Below are 15,838 nucleotides of genomic sequence, written 5' to 3' on the forward strand. Positions count from 1 at the left end.
CATAAGGGGAACATGACCCATTCCGTGGGCTCTTGGGAAAGGGGTAAGGAAAGGGCAAGGATCTGGTCTCAGGTGGAGGTCTCACATCTTAACTTGGTCACTTCTGATGAAAAAAAAAAATCAAAAATAAAGTCGCTTACAGACGGCTGGGAGCTGAACCCTGAGCCACACTCTCTTGGCTGACTCCTCTGGGAATCTCCTTTCTGGGCTCTGGCCCTCAGTGAGGCGGGCCCCTGCCACTCTCCCCGCCACCGCGGGGAGACGCAGGTGTGCGTCAGCTGAAAAGTGACTTTCTGCATGTGAGGACTGATGGTGGGGCAAGACTGCTGCTTCAGGACAGCGGCGTCATTAGGAATGTTTTGCAGGTGGTCGCTGTGTCAGCAACAAATAAGGCAATTGTCAAGTGTGTTCCTCGCGGCATGTTTCTTTTTTTTTTTAATTTAAAACATTTTTTTAATTAAAAAAATTTTTTTTAATGTTTATTTCTGAGGCAGAGACAGAGCATGAGTGGGGGAGGGTCAGAGAGAGAGAGGGAGACACAGAATCCAAAGCAGGCTCCAGACTCTGAGCTGTCAGCATAGAGCCTGACGCGGGGCTCGAACCCACGGACCGCGAGATCATGACCTGAGCCGAAGTTGGACGCTCAACCGACTGAGCCACCCAGGCGCCCCCCTGACGGCATGTTTCTAGAGACACTTGGCACTGCACTCGCACTCCCTTGAACGTTGTTCCCACCGGTGCTCAGCCTCAAGCCCTCCCGGGGCCTCATGGGAGAGACAGAGGCGGGTCGGCAAAGAGACAAGAAGACGCAGGGGTGGGGTGGGAGGCGCGGCAAAAGGAGACAGCAGCCTTCCAGTTAAAGGCCAGCCCTGGGTTTCAAGGCCAGCTTGGGGCACCTTGGGGCAGGCTCAGAGTGGGGGGCCGGGGTGCTGTGCATCTCGCTCGGATCAGGCAGAGGCTGGCCCGGCACCTTGTACGCAGAGGTGCTGCCTCGTGGTGGGGGGGGGGTCTTGGCTTCAGTCGTGGGTGGTCTGCTCCCGCTCCGTCCTCAGTCTCTCAGCAATCTCAGCATGGGCCTCTGCCTCCTGGGGTTTATCCTCAAGAATCCTTGTCTCTTCCTCTGCTTGGCCCTCCTTCTGAGAGTACTTTCCTTCAGCAGCGCTGAGGCCCTCTAGCTTCTGGTCCGCCAGTGTGGTCCACTCCCCCATCTCCCGGCAGCTCAGCTCACACCTCTGTGCGTTCCGGGCCCCCCTCCGTCATCAGCAGTGTCCCCGCCGCCACTCCGTGCCTCCGGGCTGCCCCCTCTGCCCCCTCTGAGCCTAGCTTCTCTGAGTTGGATTTCCTAGAGTTCATCTTCATTGTTCTTTTTAATATATAGTTTTAACGTTTGTTTATTTTTGAGAGAGGTAGAGAGAGAGAGTGTGCATGCAAGCACGAGTGGGAGAGGGGCGGAGAGAGAGGGAGACACAGAATCCGAAGCAGGCTCCAGGCTCCGAGCTGTCAGCACAGAGTCCGACGTGGGGCCGGAACCCAGAACAGCGAGGTCATGACCTGAGCCAGTCGGACGCTCTTGTTTAAATAAGTTTATTTATTTTTGAGAGGGAGAGAGACAGAGAGAGAGAGAGAGAGAGAGAGAGAGAAAGAGCACGAGCATGAGTAAGGGAGGGGCAGAAAGAGAGGGAGAGAGAGCCCTAAGCAGGTTCTGCACTGTCAGCCCGGAGCCCAACACAGGGCTCGAACTCATGAACTGTGAGATCATGAACGGAGCTGAAATCCAGAGTCTGGCGCTTAACTGACTGAGCCACCCAGGTTTCCCTTCCTTCGCCTTGTGAGGCTCGATTTTCAGTGCCCTTCATACGTCCCTCTTGCTCTCACGAGAGGCTTTCTTGGCTTCCTCCAGCTTTTGCAGGGCAGTGGCCAGGCCCTCCTGGGCACCCTCCAGCTCCCCTTCAACCAGCTGGGTCCTGGGGTTCGGGGAGGCCGCCTCAGCTCGGCCTGCACCGAGGCCCTCCTCTCCCCTCCCTCCTGCAGGTGCTCGGCCCCCTCCTCTGTGCCAGCGGCCGCAGAACCTGGGTGTTGCGCTTCGCCGCCTCCACGGTGCCCACCCGGCCCCGGCTCGCTCTCAGCTTCCTGCCTCGTCTGCCTGGCTCTGCAGCTGGTGCTCCTACAGCTGTACTTGCAGTCCTGACCTCTGAACTCTAATTTACGCGTGGAAACCGGACGTGTCCCCTGAATTTCAAAGGGTCCTAAGTTCACCGTTGCCCCAGCTGAATTATCTTTTCCTCGAGGGTGTCACGGTTTTCTTCTTGGAGGCCTAAAACTTTTGGAGTCGTTCCCAAATTATCCTGCCCGGCCTATATCCTCTTTCCCTCCCCAGGCCCAAATTTTTATTTAATTTTAGTTAATTAGTGTGTAGCACAATATTGGTTTCAGGAGTAGAATTAAGCATTCGTCCCTCACATCCAAGGCCCAGGGCTCATCAGGACAAGTGGCCTCCTTAGTCCCCATCCCCTGGCTAGCCCATCGCCCACCTGCCTCCCCTCCAGCGACGCTCAGGTGGTTCTCTATCATTAAGAGTCTTTTATGATTTGCTCCCCTCCTTCTCTTTTTCCTTCCATATGTTCATCCGTTTTGCTTGTTAAATTCTGCATCCTGTATCCTCTTAATTGTTTGGATAGGTCCTCTATCCGTTCTAATGCTTGAGTTTTTCTCACATGGGATCCCTCTTCCCCCTTCTACTGTCCCAGCCATGGTTCAGACTTTCAAGAGCCAGTTCTTGGACTCCTATCCTGCTTCCTGGCTTTGCTCCTTCTGATCCATTCTTCACACTGAAGCCAGAAGTATCTCCTTGAAATGCAAGCGAAATCGCATCCTTCTGTTCCCTGCGAGTGGCGGTGACAGCCCCTCTCTGTCTTAATAAAGTCTCAGCTCCTTCTCAAGGACGTTGGCGATTTGATCCAAACCATCTTTTAACCTAATTTCATTTCACTTCCATCTGCTTAACGTGTATCTCCTATCTGTTGGACTTCTCTGTCGTTCTTTAAGTGTGTCACATGGCTTTCCGCACTGTTCCTGTCGCAGTGAGCTCCGCCTCCTACAAACGGGGGAAAGTCAAACTCACCCCCTCTTTACCTCCTCCTGGCCTTACCTACTTCAGAATTCAGGATCATTTCCTTGTGTCCTGAGAGTAATTTTGCTCTGGCTCTCTTATTAGGTCATGCCCTCCTTGGGTCTTATTCACCTTTGATCTTTCCCCATTCTGGACAGTGCTTTACCTGGAAAGTAGTCAATACATGTGAAACCGAATTGATTTCTGTTGTCTTTTCCACGTTATTCGTTAGTATGTATTGATGGAGACTGAGGAGTTAGGGGATCTTGTTGTCCTCAAAGAGGAGGCCATCGGTTGAGGGTCTGAGGTACATATCTTCCTCACGCAGGGCAGATAGCCAGTATTTGTTGGTTAAATTTTTTTTTTTAATGTTTATTATTTGAGAAAGAGACAGAGAGCAAGCAGGGGAGGGGCAGAGAGACAGGGGGACACAGAATCGGAAGCAGGCTCCGGGCTCCGAGCTGCCAGCACAGAGCCCGACATGGGGCTCAAACCCACAGACCATGAGATCATGACCTGAGCCAAAGTCAGCCGCCTAACCGACTGAGCCACCCAGGCACCCCCGGTATTTGTTGGTTAAAGGAATGCTGAGTGAAGTATGAAATAGTTTCAGAAGAAGGGACATGGCTGAGCACAGCAGTTTGTCATGAGGGAGAGCCTGGGGGAGACGTGGAGGGAACACTCGGCCGGAGCAGGGCTTTCTGAGCTTCACTCTGCTCCTCTGTAAATCGGGGTGGCAGTGGCACCCCTCACGTAATCTCTTGGGGACAATTTAGTGAGACAGCATTTGGAGTGCTTGGCCCAGTGCCTGGCGTATAGCAAGTCCTCCTTAAACGTCAGGCTGCCGTCGAGAACAGCGTGTGTGGGGGGACAGGCTGCACACACCCTCATAGTGAACTAGGAGCTTCGTTGCAATGAGGGTGCCTCGGCGCTGTCCACGGACATTTCAGGGTGCTGCGTTCTTCACGCGTGAGGAGCACCCCTGTGCACGACCCCTGGCTTTTCTTTACCAAACGGTGTTGGAAATTCACTTCCAAGTATTTCTGAAATGTTTTTTATTGTACAAGTAGTGTGTACTTATTATACTTATTTTAGAAATCTTGGAAAAAAAACAGAAAAGAAAAAGTTATGCATAATCCTGCATGGGCAAACACTGTTAACATTTCATTGAATTTTTTTGTATTGTTTTCTATTCTTTTTAAATTGGATTTATCTTTAAAAAATTTTTTTAATGTTTATTTGTTGTTTATTTGTTTATTTATTTATTTATTTAGTAATGTTTATTTATTTTTGAGAGAGACAGAGACAGAATACGAGTGGGTTAGGGGCAGAGAGAGAGGGAGACACAGAATCGGAAGCAGGCTCCAGGCTCTGAGCTGTCAGCACAGAGCCCGACGCAGGGCTCGAACTCATGAGCTGTGAGATCATGACCTGAGCTGAAGTCGGACGCTCACCCGACTGAGCCAGCAAGGTGCCCCAATGTTTATTTATTTTTAAGAGAGAGAGACAGAGCGTGAGCAGGGGAGGTGCAGAGAGAGAGGGAGACACAGAATCCGAAGCAGGCTCCAAGCTCCAAGTTGTCAGCACACAGCCTGACATGGGGCTCGAACTCACAGACAGTGAGATCATGACCTGAGCTGAACTTGGACGCCCAACCAACTGAGCCACCCAGGCGCCCCTGGATTTATCTTTAAATTGAATTTATTCTATAAATATGGTTTTGCATCCTGATTTTCCACATAACAGAGATCTTCCGTATTATCTCAGACTCTTTATAAATGTCATCGTTAATGATTATGTAACTTTGCACTGTTACTGTACCTTACCTTATCTGACTGTTAGTTCATAGTTGGATGTGCACATTCTTTCTAATTATTTATTAAGTCTTTATGCTTAGGAGAATTTCCCCTTGTGGGTGTTTTATTGAGGTCTCTAGAGATATTTAAATGTTTTCTAGGTAGTGCTTTAAATAGATGAGGATGTAACGAGCTGGTGGCTTTACATAATTGCCTTTCATTGTGGTAGAGCATGTTTACATACTTGAAAGGAACAAGGAAAAATGTTTCATCTCCTGGTCTACTTGAATGGTCGCTTGTCAGAGACTCTGACCTGCCACCATGTAAATTAAGCGAGAAACAAGAAGGAAGTTATGCGGGCGGGAGGCGGGCTGCGTGGCTCACTGCGGGTTTGTCTAAGTCCGTCCCGTCAGTGAGGGAAGGGCTTGTTTTCTTGGCACACAGGGGCGTCTTCAGCGTCTGCTGTTTTGGCACATCGTTAGTCATCTTTCTAGTGACACCGGGGACTGTTTTGCCTTTTGGGGTTGGACCATTGTCCCGCCTGGATGTACACGTGGAATGAAGAAGAGCTGAGTTGGTTTTTCCTGCTACGTAAGATGCTTGACTTGCCGGACGTGTTGGATTGGCTGCTCCAAGACACCCGTGTTCTCCTCCGTATTTTCACATACTGGGGCGGCTCGGGTGGGCCGTGCAACACAACGGAAGAAACAGTTTGAACTCAGAGCTCTGAGTTTGCATGTCATTTAGCCACTTCGTATCTGAATGCTTTAGGAAATTCCTTGTGAAGCCTCAGATTTCCTCTCTGTGAAATGGGCACAGTAATGCCCAAGGGAAGTCGCTCCATATGGTGGAAAAAGCACTGGATTTGAGAAGCCTGGGCTTAAAGCCCCAGCCTTGCTTGTGAGCCGTGTGACCTTAGAAAAGCCGTATCTTGTCCCGGATGCTGCAGTGGGGTGGGTGATGGCGTTTCATCACTGGGTCAGTGTTAATATCTAGCGGTGAGACGGTGCAGGCGACAGCCCCTGACGGCGGGCTGGGCTCTCCCGCTGGCCGCCGGGACGTACTTGGCACGCTACTCCTGGCTTGGGGGCTGGCGCCACTTTCTCGGTTCCCACCAGGTCCCAAGTGGTTGTTGTTGGGTTCCTGCGCCTTCCACGGTCCCCTTCAATGGGGACACGTGACCCCGAACCTTCAGGAGTGACATTGGTTTTCTGTCTGCATCCTCATCGGCCTCTGTGTCGCATTCACCCCTGTTTCTCTTCTTGTGGAAACGCTCATCTTTTGGCTTCTTGCGTCTCAGTCCGAACTTCCAGGATGGTTTCTTTTCAAGCTGATTTCCTACTTTTTCCTTTTCTCCCTGCCCTTTGTCTCTGTGTTTCCCTGAGTGTTGTCATGGGTCCTCCGGTCTTCCGTGGCCGCCTTACACTCTCCCCAGGAGGTGTTCTCTCCCTGCTGATTTTCCTGGTGCTCAGGACCCTACCTTCTTCCGGTCCACCGGCCTCGTCACCAGCCGGCCGTCCCTTGGGTCTCTTGGCCCTTCTGGGCAGCTCCTCCGTACTTCAGACGCGGTGCGTCTGAGCCCCGTGTTGGGACGTTGTGGTTGCTGGCCTCTGTTGTCCTGTGACGTCCCGCTCGGTGCCTCTGCCGTCCCCCCAGCCCTGTGGCCTTCGGCGCCAGCCTCGACACCCATCAGCGCCGTGTCCGCTCGCACGGCCGAGCCTCCTCCCTCACACCCTTAATAGGGAGACTGGTTGGAGTGTGGCGTCTTTGCTCGTGCCCACACATCTCTGTGTTCCAGGGCCCACACCACACCTGGCACATGCCTTAGTTTCGCTGATTTTTTTCTTTAATCATGGTGAGATATACACGGCATAACGTTTACCGTGTTCACCATTTTTAGATGTGTAACTCTGTGGCATCGAGTGCGAGCACGCTGTTGTTTATCCATCACCGCTGCCCATTTCTAGGGTCTCCCCATCATCTCAAACCGAAGCTCTGTCCCCACTGAACAGTAGCTCCCTTTCCCAGCCCCTGGTACCTCCTGCTCGCCTCTCCCGTGCATGAATGTGACGGCTCCAGGGCCCTCACAGCAGGGGGCTCATGCGCTAGTTGTCCTCACTCAGCACAGTGTCCTCAAGGCTCATCCGTGTCATAGCAGGTGTCAGAGTCTCCGTCCTTTCTTAAGGCTGAGTGACACTCCATTTTCTCTATGACCACATTGTGTTTGTTCACGGATGGACCCCTGGGCTCCTTCCACCTGTTGGCCGTTTGTGACCAGCGCTGCTGTGCACACGGCGTGCAGGTTATCTGTTTGAACCTCTGCCCTCACTGCTTCTGAGTATCCACCCGGGAGGGGCATCGGTGGCTCGTGTGGTGACTCCGTGGGACTGCCATACTGCGTTCCTCAGAGGCCACCCCGCTTTGCCCTCTCCCACCAGCCGTACACGAGGGTCGTGCGGTTGTCTTTTGGGTCACCCTGTGACATTTCCTTTTATGACGAAAAGAGAAAATAAGTAAGGCACGTTTCCAAGTTGTTGTTAGTGACGTGTATGGCCACAGAGTGGGCTGGGTGGTGGGGCCCGCCCAGTTCGGCACAGCCTCTGTCTGCCCAGGTCCTGGTGCCAGTGAGCAGTTGCACTAACATGGGCTGTGTCGGTAACACAGATGACGTTTTATCCCTGCCTTTTCTTTTTGTTTTGTTTTCAACTTATCTAGAAGCAAGGGGGGCCAAGGAGGTCTACTTATTGGGAACCCCCTCAAAGATCTCAGCATCATAATGCTGAAAGATCAATAATACTAGTCTTAGGAAAGCAGTTCCAAGGTGACCTGCGGTTGGTATTTTCTGTAAGTGAAGGTGTCAGAACCGATTCCGAAAGTGTACTTTCAAACCGTCTTGTCTTGGGCCGCACCTCTGCTTTTTTCCTGTGTATCTTCTATTTTCTTCTTCCTTAGTATTTTTCTTTCATATTTGGAAGAAAAGATGTGCTTCTTCCTCTTCTCTCCTGTTCAGAACATCATACCTGATTTATGCAGACACGGGCGTCTGAGATGATTATTTAGAAGGAGCGCAAAGCGCTGAACTGTGAAATCAGGATGTGTTGGGTTTTGTGCCAGTGTCATCTTTTGAAATGGCAAATGGCCTGTGACTTTTTTGTGCTCAGAAGTCGGGGTGCTCATATTTTCTGCTTCTATAAGAAACACTACAGGCAGGTGGCAACTGGGCTTTCTTAAAAATGTTGTCTTTGCATGATTTCTTTAATTTCTGGGATGGAAAAATAACTCTCAAGGGTATTAGGTGCTCAAGCTTGAGTGAAATGAACCGTCGGGTCTTCTGGGCAAAGTTGGACAAGTTTATAGTGATGTTATGGGCTGCGTGTGTCTCCCTCCAAAGTCATAGGTTGAAACCCAAGCCCCCAGTATGATTGAACTGAAGGCAGGGCCTTTGGGAGGTAATCAGGTGTGCATTAGGTCTTAAGGGTGGGACCCTTCTGGTGGGATTGATGTCCTCGGAGGAGGAGACACGTGCCCGGAGAGAAGGCCTTGCGAGGACACAGCGGGAGGGTGGGAGCTGCAGGCCGTCGAGTGGGCTCTCACCAGGGACTGAGTCTGTAGCATCCCGATCTGGGGCTTCCCAGCCTCCAGAGCTGTGAGCAGTATGTGTTTGTGGTGAGTCACCCACTTTATGCTATTTTGTTATGTCGGCCAGAGCAGACTAAGGCAGCTGAGTTTTAGTGGAATAAATTAAGGAGTTCTCACTTCCCTCTGACCAAATCCTACACTTAGGACAACGCTCGGATTGGTCACGAGCTTCGTTCCAGCTGGGCGTGTGGAACACGGGTTCAAACCGCTGTGGCTGGGAGCCCTGCTGTTTGTGTTACTGCGACACTGGGGTGTCTGTGATCAGGCCTAATCTGGGGGACAGGAAGGCTTCGTCACCTCAGATCCAAATTCCAAAATTCCAGCTCGGTGCCTCTCTTGAGCAGATCATTTCACCTCCCCAGGCTCGTTAAATATTTTTGCTGCGACACATTCTCAAACAGAAAGGTACCAGGAATAATGAAGCGGTCCCATACACCAGATTCGATGCTTAGTAAGATTTTTATACATTTACTTCATTTCTCACTTGCTTTGTGTGCTGGATTACTTTTTAAAAACCCTAAGACATCATTTCAGTTCACACCTTCAGTCCTTAGGATGCACTGCTTAAAAAAAGGACATTTCCTTATATAACCATGGTATTTAATATCACACTTAAGCATTAATAAATCATTTTGGTAGCATTTTATATTAATCCACAATCAGATCTCTCAGATTGTCGCTAAGCTAATGTTTATCACTTTAAAAGGGGGATAATGATGCCTCCCACCCCTTTTTGGCAGGATTTTGTGGGAGGGGATTTGGATAAAGATTATTGAAGTTCTGCTCTGTACCAGGGTCTCTTCCCTTACAGACTCTATAGTCTGAGCGCCTAGTACAATACTTGGCATGCAGTAAGTGCTCAGTACGTGCAACTGGAGTAGTGATTGCAGCTGTCCAGGTAGGGGCCGCTTAGTGCTGAAACAGTGCTGGTCTCCATTGACGGCAGGACCAAGTACAAACTAAGTGGACCCTGAGCGGCCCCACCGTTTCTCGCCTCTGAGCACCTCTCCTTTCCTTCCCTGTACAGAGGCCTTCCTTGTCTGCCTGGCAAACTTGGGTGCGTCCTCTGTTGCCAGCAGTGAGATCCCTGCAGCAAACGTCACAAGTCTCCGAGGTGTCCTGTCTCAGAGAGGGACGCACGTGTGAGGCACGTGTGAAATGTTTGCCAGTCACCGCGTGGGAAAGCCAGCAGCCCCCTCCCACGGCAGCCAGTGTCATATTCTACGTTGCTGTTTCCATCTGGAGCCCCCGTGCCCTCTGCACCCTCAGCCCTTTGGGCATTTTCAGTCTTAGCCTGCTCCCTCTCACACGTGCCTCGGACAGCTTCTCTGTCAGGTTTTGTTGTGCACATACGACTTATAATGATATATTGGGATTCACTCTGTGTCCTTAGTCTTTTTTCCCCCTCAGACATGGTTTCTTTAATGGCCATATGTCCTTATTCTTGTCATTCTTTCCCCACAACTTAGCGAAACCTCCAAGTATTGTACTCATGGTGTTTGCTTCCAGAGACCTGTGCCCCAGACAAAGACCGAATGTTGCCTCTTCTTTATGAAGCCTTATCAGTAGAATCAGGTTTCGTGCGTGGTCTTCTCCCAGACTCTGGTCCTGCCTCTGTGAAATCACCTGTGAGGAATTGTAGTGTTTTATTTTGACATCATATTCTTTCTTTCTTTCTTTCTTTCTTTCTTTCTTTCTTTCTTTCTTTCTTTCTTTCTTTCTTTCTTTCTCTCTCTCTCTCTCTCTCTCTCTCTCTCTCTCTTTCTTTCTTTCTTTCTTTCTTTCTTTCTTTCTTTCATGTTTATTCATTTTTGAGAGAGAGAGAGACAGAGCGCAAGTGGGGAGGGGCAGAGAGAGAGAGAGAGGGAGACACAGAATCTGAAGCAGCTCCAGGCTCTGAGCTGTCAGTACAGAGCTCAACACAGGGCTCAGACTCACAGACCGTGAGATCAAGACCTGAGCTGAAGTCGATCGCTCAACACACTGAGCCACCCAGGCACCCCTTAGTTGCCAAATCTTAAAATTTAAAGTAAAGTCACTTAACAAAATCTCAACACTTAAAACATTTTGTAAGTGGTCCCTTTTGTCAAGGCCTAGAGAGACAGTAAGAATCTAGCAGTGATGAGTGCCCTTGGCTTCCAGACTCTGATTTCTAAGCACTGTTTCCCACTAGGATCCAGGGCTTCTTGGAGAACTGGTTTGGTTCTAGGTCTGGGACTGAAAATGAGCTAGAAAGAGCAAGCTGTTGATGAATAATGAGGCCTTATCTAAAGGACACAGGAATCACTGTGACAGAGCTCCCAGTGGACAAAGATGGGACAACCTGAACATCAGAAAAAAGTGTGATGGCAATCAAGTGACATACCAAATGTATAAAAATCCACCAGTTCATAACGGTACTAAATCACATCTAACTTCCTGGACATCGCTGGAGGCAGTTGTCCACTCCAGTAAGTACAGGGAAAGGCTCAGCCATTCATCACCCCTCTCTTCTGTATCATTGGTGCTCTGGGATGGTTGATAAGGAACAAAATCCTTCCTCACAGACAGATTCTAGGTTTTAAGTACAGAGAACTTAAGAAATACAAAATCACCATTTTGTAATCCTTGATAAAATAACGAATCTGGGAAACAACGTAGGGCAGGTGCTCAAATCCACGAGGAGAGAGGTCAGTGGGACCTTCCCATCGGATGGACCTCACCCGCAATCGCACACAAGCATTTACTCCGGAAACTCCACTGCAGTGACGTGAAGTCTCTGGGTGGTGGGATGTGGTCCTAGTTCCTGTGCCCTGTGGAAGCTCCAGAAGGAGCCCCGGACGTGAGCGTGGTGCAGAGGGCGCTCCTGATGTAGTGCCGTGAGAGGGATAAGGGAGGAGAATTGGCCGATAGTCATGTCAGGAACCGGTGACACCCCCACGTCCCCTCCCTGGCTCCGGGGGGAGGGCGCCTCCCCCTCAGCAGCTTATTAGCATGTCACCTGATGGGAAGTGAGGAGAGAGTTGATCTGCCTGGAGCCACCTCGCACAGCTGGCGGGGAGGGCCCCGTGCACATGGAGCAGCGTAAGCGGCTCCTGAGATGTTGGCCGGTTCACCTGCCTTCCGCAGAGCCCCGAGGACGCTCGCAGCCAGGCTCCTCCCCCGCCTGGACAGCGAGCAGAGGGAAAGGAGGGGCCGGAACGCACAGGCCGTGGGGTCCCCGGTGAGCCGGCCCTGCATGAGAAGCCGGCAGCCGCGATGCTTCCCTGCTGGCACTCGCGCTGTGCACAGTGTCGGCGCGGAAAGGCCGATCCATAGCTAAGCCGAGGCATGTGCTGCGGGGCTCTTCCTGGAAGACTTTGCAGGGGGCGTTAGGCTTCACCGGTAGATTCATTTCCCTCTTCATTTCAGCAGGGTTTACTCAGAGGCCGTAATCCAACTTAATAAGACACCTAAGCCATGAGCACCGTACCCAGCATTAGGCAAATGAGGTCATTTGCACGCCATCGCCTGGAGCCCTTCAGGAGATTTATCATGTATACATCGAAGATGATTTCCTTATTTAAAGAATTTTGTTCATCTTGCAGATAAACATTACAGTGTCACATCCGAAGTTAATTCTGGTTGCTTTCTTGCCCCCCTGTTTCCCAGAGAATGCTGCTTAGACACAGAAATGCCTGCGGCAGCAGCTTTTACCAGTTAAAATACATGTCCTTACCTCGATATTTGCTACTTATGGTCCCCAGTCCCGGAGGAGCACTATATCTGCTCTCTGGCAACCTTGTCCCCTCTCTCTCAGTGCAGCCGTGTGGCTGTGTGATGACCGTCAGCTCTCACTGTCTCACTGCACTCAGTGCTCACATCTGCCACTCATTGGTTTCTTTTTTCTTTTTGAGAGAGAGAGACACACAGACAGAGCGAGAGACACAGACAGAGTGTGAGCAGGGCAGGGGCAGAGAGAGAGGGAGACACGGAATCCGAAACAGGCTCCAGGCTCTGAGCCGTCAGCCCAGAGCCCGACGCGGGGCTCGAACTCACGGACCGCGAGGTCATGACCTGAGCCGAAGTCGGACGCTTAACCGCCTGGGCCACCCCGGCGCCCCTGCCAGTCACTGCTTTTTAATGCTTTACCTCTTTCCATCCTGAGTAGTTTCTTCAGGGCAGAAGGTTGGCTCTGGTTGAATGCCTTCCCCTAAGGCGATCCCACCTTGGACCAGCGGGACCAAGCCATTCATCTGAAGCTGGGGCGACTCCTAGGTGTTGTGTCCCTCTGTCACCACTGTCCCCGTGCCCTCCGCCTTTCCCTGCAGGCAGTGGCAGAGGAAATGGAAGCCAGGAGGAGTGAACTCCCTTTCCGCCTCCCTTAATCCTTCCAAAGGGATCAGTGAGAAGACCACTGGCTTAGGTCTGACACATCTTTGACAAGCCTTGGGCCTGGTCTGGTCTCAGCTTTTCCATTTGTAAAAAGAGCATTGCGATGCCTGCCTTCCTGAGTAGTTACGCAGTTTGGGGTGTGTAACGTGCTCTTGAGCTCCGGGGTGTTACAAAGCCTGTGAGCATGTTGTGGACCGTTAGCCGGCATTCCCTGTATCCTGTTTCCCTCCGTCCCAGCCGGGGGGGGGGGGGGGGGGTGGAGCAAAATAGTCTGGGTTTGTAATTATTCTCTTAAATATCTATGACACAGATGGATTGTAGACTCCTTGGGGGAAAGGGCCTGGCATTTACCTTGGTACCTGGTAATTTCTGGAAATGTATTTGTCAGGTAATAAAATATACTGATTCTCCAGTCCTGCCTGCCTACTGACTTTCTTGGAATTTGGTAAGGATTTTTTCTCTTGGGAAATGAAGTCTTCTAGAAGATAGTAATTTAACTTCCTTTTTATCCATATGCCCCTGAATGGAGCCATTGCTGGTGATTATTTAAATGAGGTGAATAAAGCATCTGCTTTCTTTTGGTCTCTTGTAGCAGCGCCCCTTCATTTGTGTCACAATATGGACTCACTGGACTGGCATGGATTGGGTTAAGAATTTTATTTTGCTCAAACCACCCCCCCCCCCCACCAAACCCAAAGACCCCTACTTTTACTCTTATTTAATTGACCTTCATTTTGTTTTTTTCTTTTCAGAAAAGAAAGACGTGACTCAAAGCCTGGAGAACTACACGTGCAAATGTCCTGGGACCATGGAACTCCTCACCCTCCCAGGTGGGCCCACCCTGCCTCCAGTGCCCTTCACCAAGCTTCCCATCGTCAGGTAAGGCGGGCCCTGCCAGCGTGCCCAACGGGCGCCTCACTGCCAGATTTTTCTACCACTTGCGTCATAAGTGTAGATCTTGACAAGAGTTTCCATTCTCTTTTTAAAAAATTTTTAAGTTTTATTTATTTGTTTTGAGAGAGTCAGGGACAGTGGGAGTGGGGGAGGGGCACAGAGAGAGGGAGAGAGAGAGAATCCCAAGCGGGTTCCATGCTGCCTGTTGCAGAGCCCGATGAGGGGCTCGAACTCGTGAAAGCGCCAGATCCTGACCTGAGCCGAAATCACGAATTGGACGCTTAACTGACTGAGCCGCCCTGCGCCCTCCCCTCCACCCCTGAGAGTTTCAACGTTTGATTGCTGTGTATCTGGTTCATTATCTCATTAAATCTCAGCAGTGGCACTAGGAAGTGGGAGTATCGTGTCAATGAGAGAATCGGGCCAGTGGCATCATGTAATTGCCGTGTGCCTTGTGGACGACACAGCCAGATGCAGACCCTGGTCTGCCTGCTTCCAGAGCCCGCGGCGTGACCTCTGCGGGGATGAGACATACCTGACCTTGCCTCTTCCTCCTACAGGCTTCCAGGGTTTCCCCTTTCCTTAGACCACAGGCCCCTGCCACACGGACAAGGGTGTAGCCCCTCCCACACACTTTGGTGACTTCCCTGACGCCGTGCGTGCCCTAGGGTCCGTCTTTCTTCTGCGTGGCGGTAACCTGTTGCGTGCATGCTCGTTTTTTCAGACTCATTACAGGCCTGGTTTTTAGGAGGCCTTTGCCGGCACTCCCTCCTGGTGCACACACCCGCCATGGGTAGGAGAGTCTTGGGTCTCCATTGCACCCACTGCTGGCCTGCCTCACAGTATGCGCCACTGTCTATGGTCTTTTTAAATGATTTTTCATCTTCGTCATGAACTGTCAGCATCTAGATTTGCATAATGGGACATCCCGCATAATGGGACATCCCGAACCTAACAGAACATTCTAGGATTTTGGTGCTGCATCTAGATCCCCACGTGGTCGGGAGTTTTGTCAGTGGAGCAGGGTGGGCTGGTCCTGGCAGGTTATCGGGGCTGAGGAGGAAAAGTGCTTTTCTCCACACGGAGACGCCGGGAGGGGAAGGTTATGTCACAGAGGCAGCCCCGTATGGAAGGTAGAACGTAGGGTTTATTCTTTACTAGTGTGTGACCTTGGTTCTGTGAGCCTCAGTTTCAGATCTTGAAAATGGGTGTAAAAATTGCCCCTCCTGGGGCCGTTGGTGTTGTTTTAGCTGAGCTGATGCTTACAAAAGCCTGGAGCCCGGTGGCTGGCACATCCAAGCGCTCAGTAAATCTCCGTTTTCTTCTTGGAGACATCTTACACCTACATTCGCAAATAGAGAATTGATTGAAAAAATACTGTGATGTTAGCTCTTTAATCCCCTAGCTGTCTACAATCCTTAGATGAAACAGATTGGGTAGAAGCAGGTGGTCTGGCGTTTAGGCAAATACTGTTAAATCTTCAGCGACCAGTGTTTCGGCAACGAACCTGTGCCGGGGAGCTGCCTCTGAACAGCGAGGTGAGCCTTGCCGGAGGCCCGGTGCCAGTTCTCTTGCCTGGTGTGGTCAGCGGTGGGCTACAAAAAACTGGTTTTATGTACTACCCACCAGGTGTAAACACGTTCTGAATGGTTCTCAGAGACCGTCAGCCTCAGAAATGAGCCGTTTGTCCCGGTGACTCATCCGTCACCCCGCTCATGCCTGATGTTGTTAAAACTAGAAAGAGAAACTGCATGTAATCGGGTGTGGGATGCCCCGTGGGCGGGGTCTTCACCCCACGGCAGATCAGCACCACTGGTGAAGTGGAAGGAAACCCCTTTGGAAGATTTGGCAGGTCAGCACATCTCCCAGCCTGCCTTGCTCCCCGTTGCTCATGGGACAGAACCCGACTTGTTGGCTTTGCCTGACTTTACAGGGCCGCCTGTGGCCGCTCCGTCTCCAGATTTTGCTGTGAGCTCTTGTTCCTCTGGTCCCACCAGGGCCGTGCACCTTGCACAAGCACTTGGGGCTGCAGAAGTGTGTGACGGGG

General features: G+C 51.1%; 1 protein-coding gene across 6 annotated transcripts in view; it reads left to right on the forward strand.

Annotated features, from left to right (window-relative positions):
- The window catches only part of TRAPPC9 (trafficking protein particle complex subunit 9), a 568,037-nt gene that overhangs the window by 98,044 nt on the left and 454,155 nt on the right, over window positions 1-15,838 (forward strand). For all 6 annotated transcript variants that reach the window (XM_086696009.1, XM_086696010.1, XM_086696012.1 and 3 more), the window contains one exon: window positions 13,650-13,776. In XM_086696009.1, coding sequence (XP_086552135.1) covers window positions 13,650-13,776 — 127 coding nt within the window. The remainder of the gene's footprint in view (window positions 1-13,649; window positions 13,777-15,838) is intronic.

This window comes from Puma concolor, chromosome F2 (genome assembly GCF_028749965.1).
Source record: "Puma concolor isolate L17-30 chromosome F2, mPumCon1.1.hap2, whole genome shotgun sequence".
NCBI classification, from domain to species: domain Eukaryota; kingdom Metazoa; phylum Chordata; class Mammalia; order Carnivora; family Felidae; genus Puma; species Puma concolor.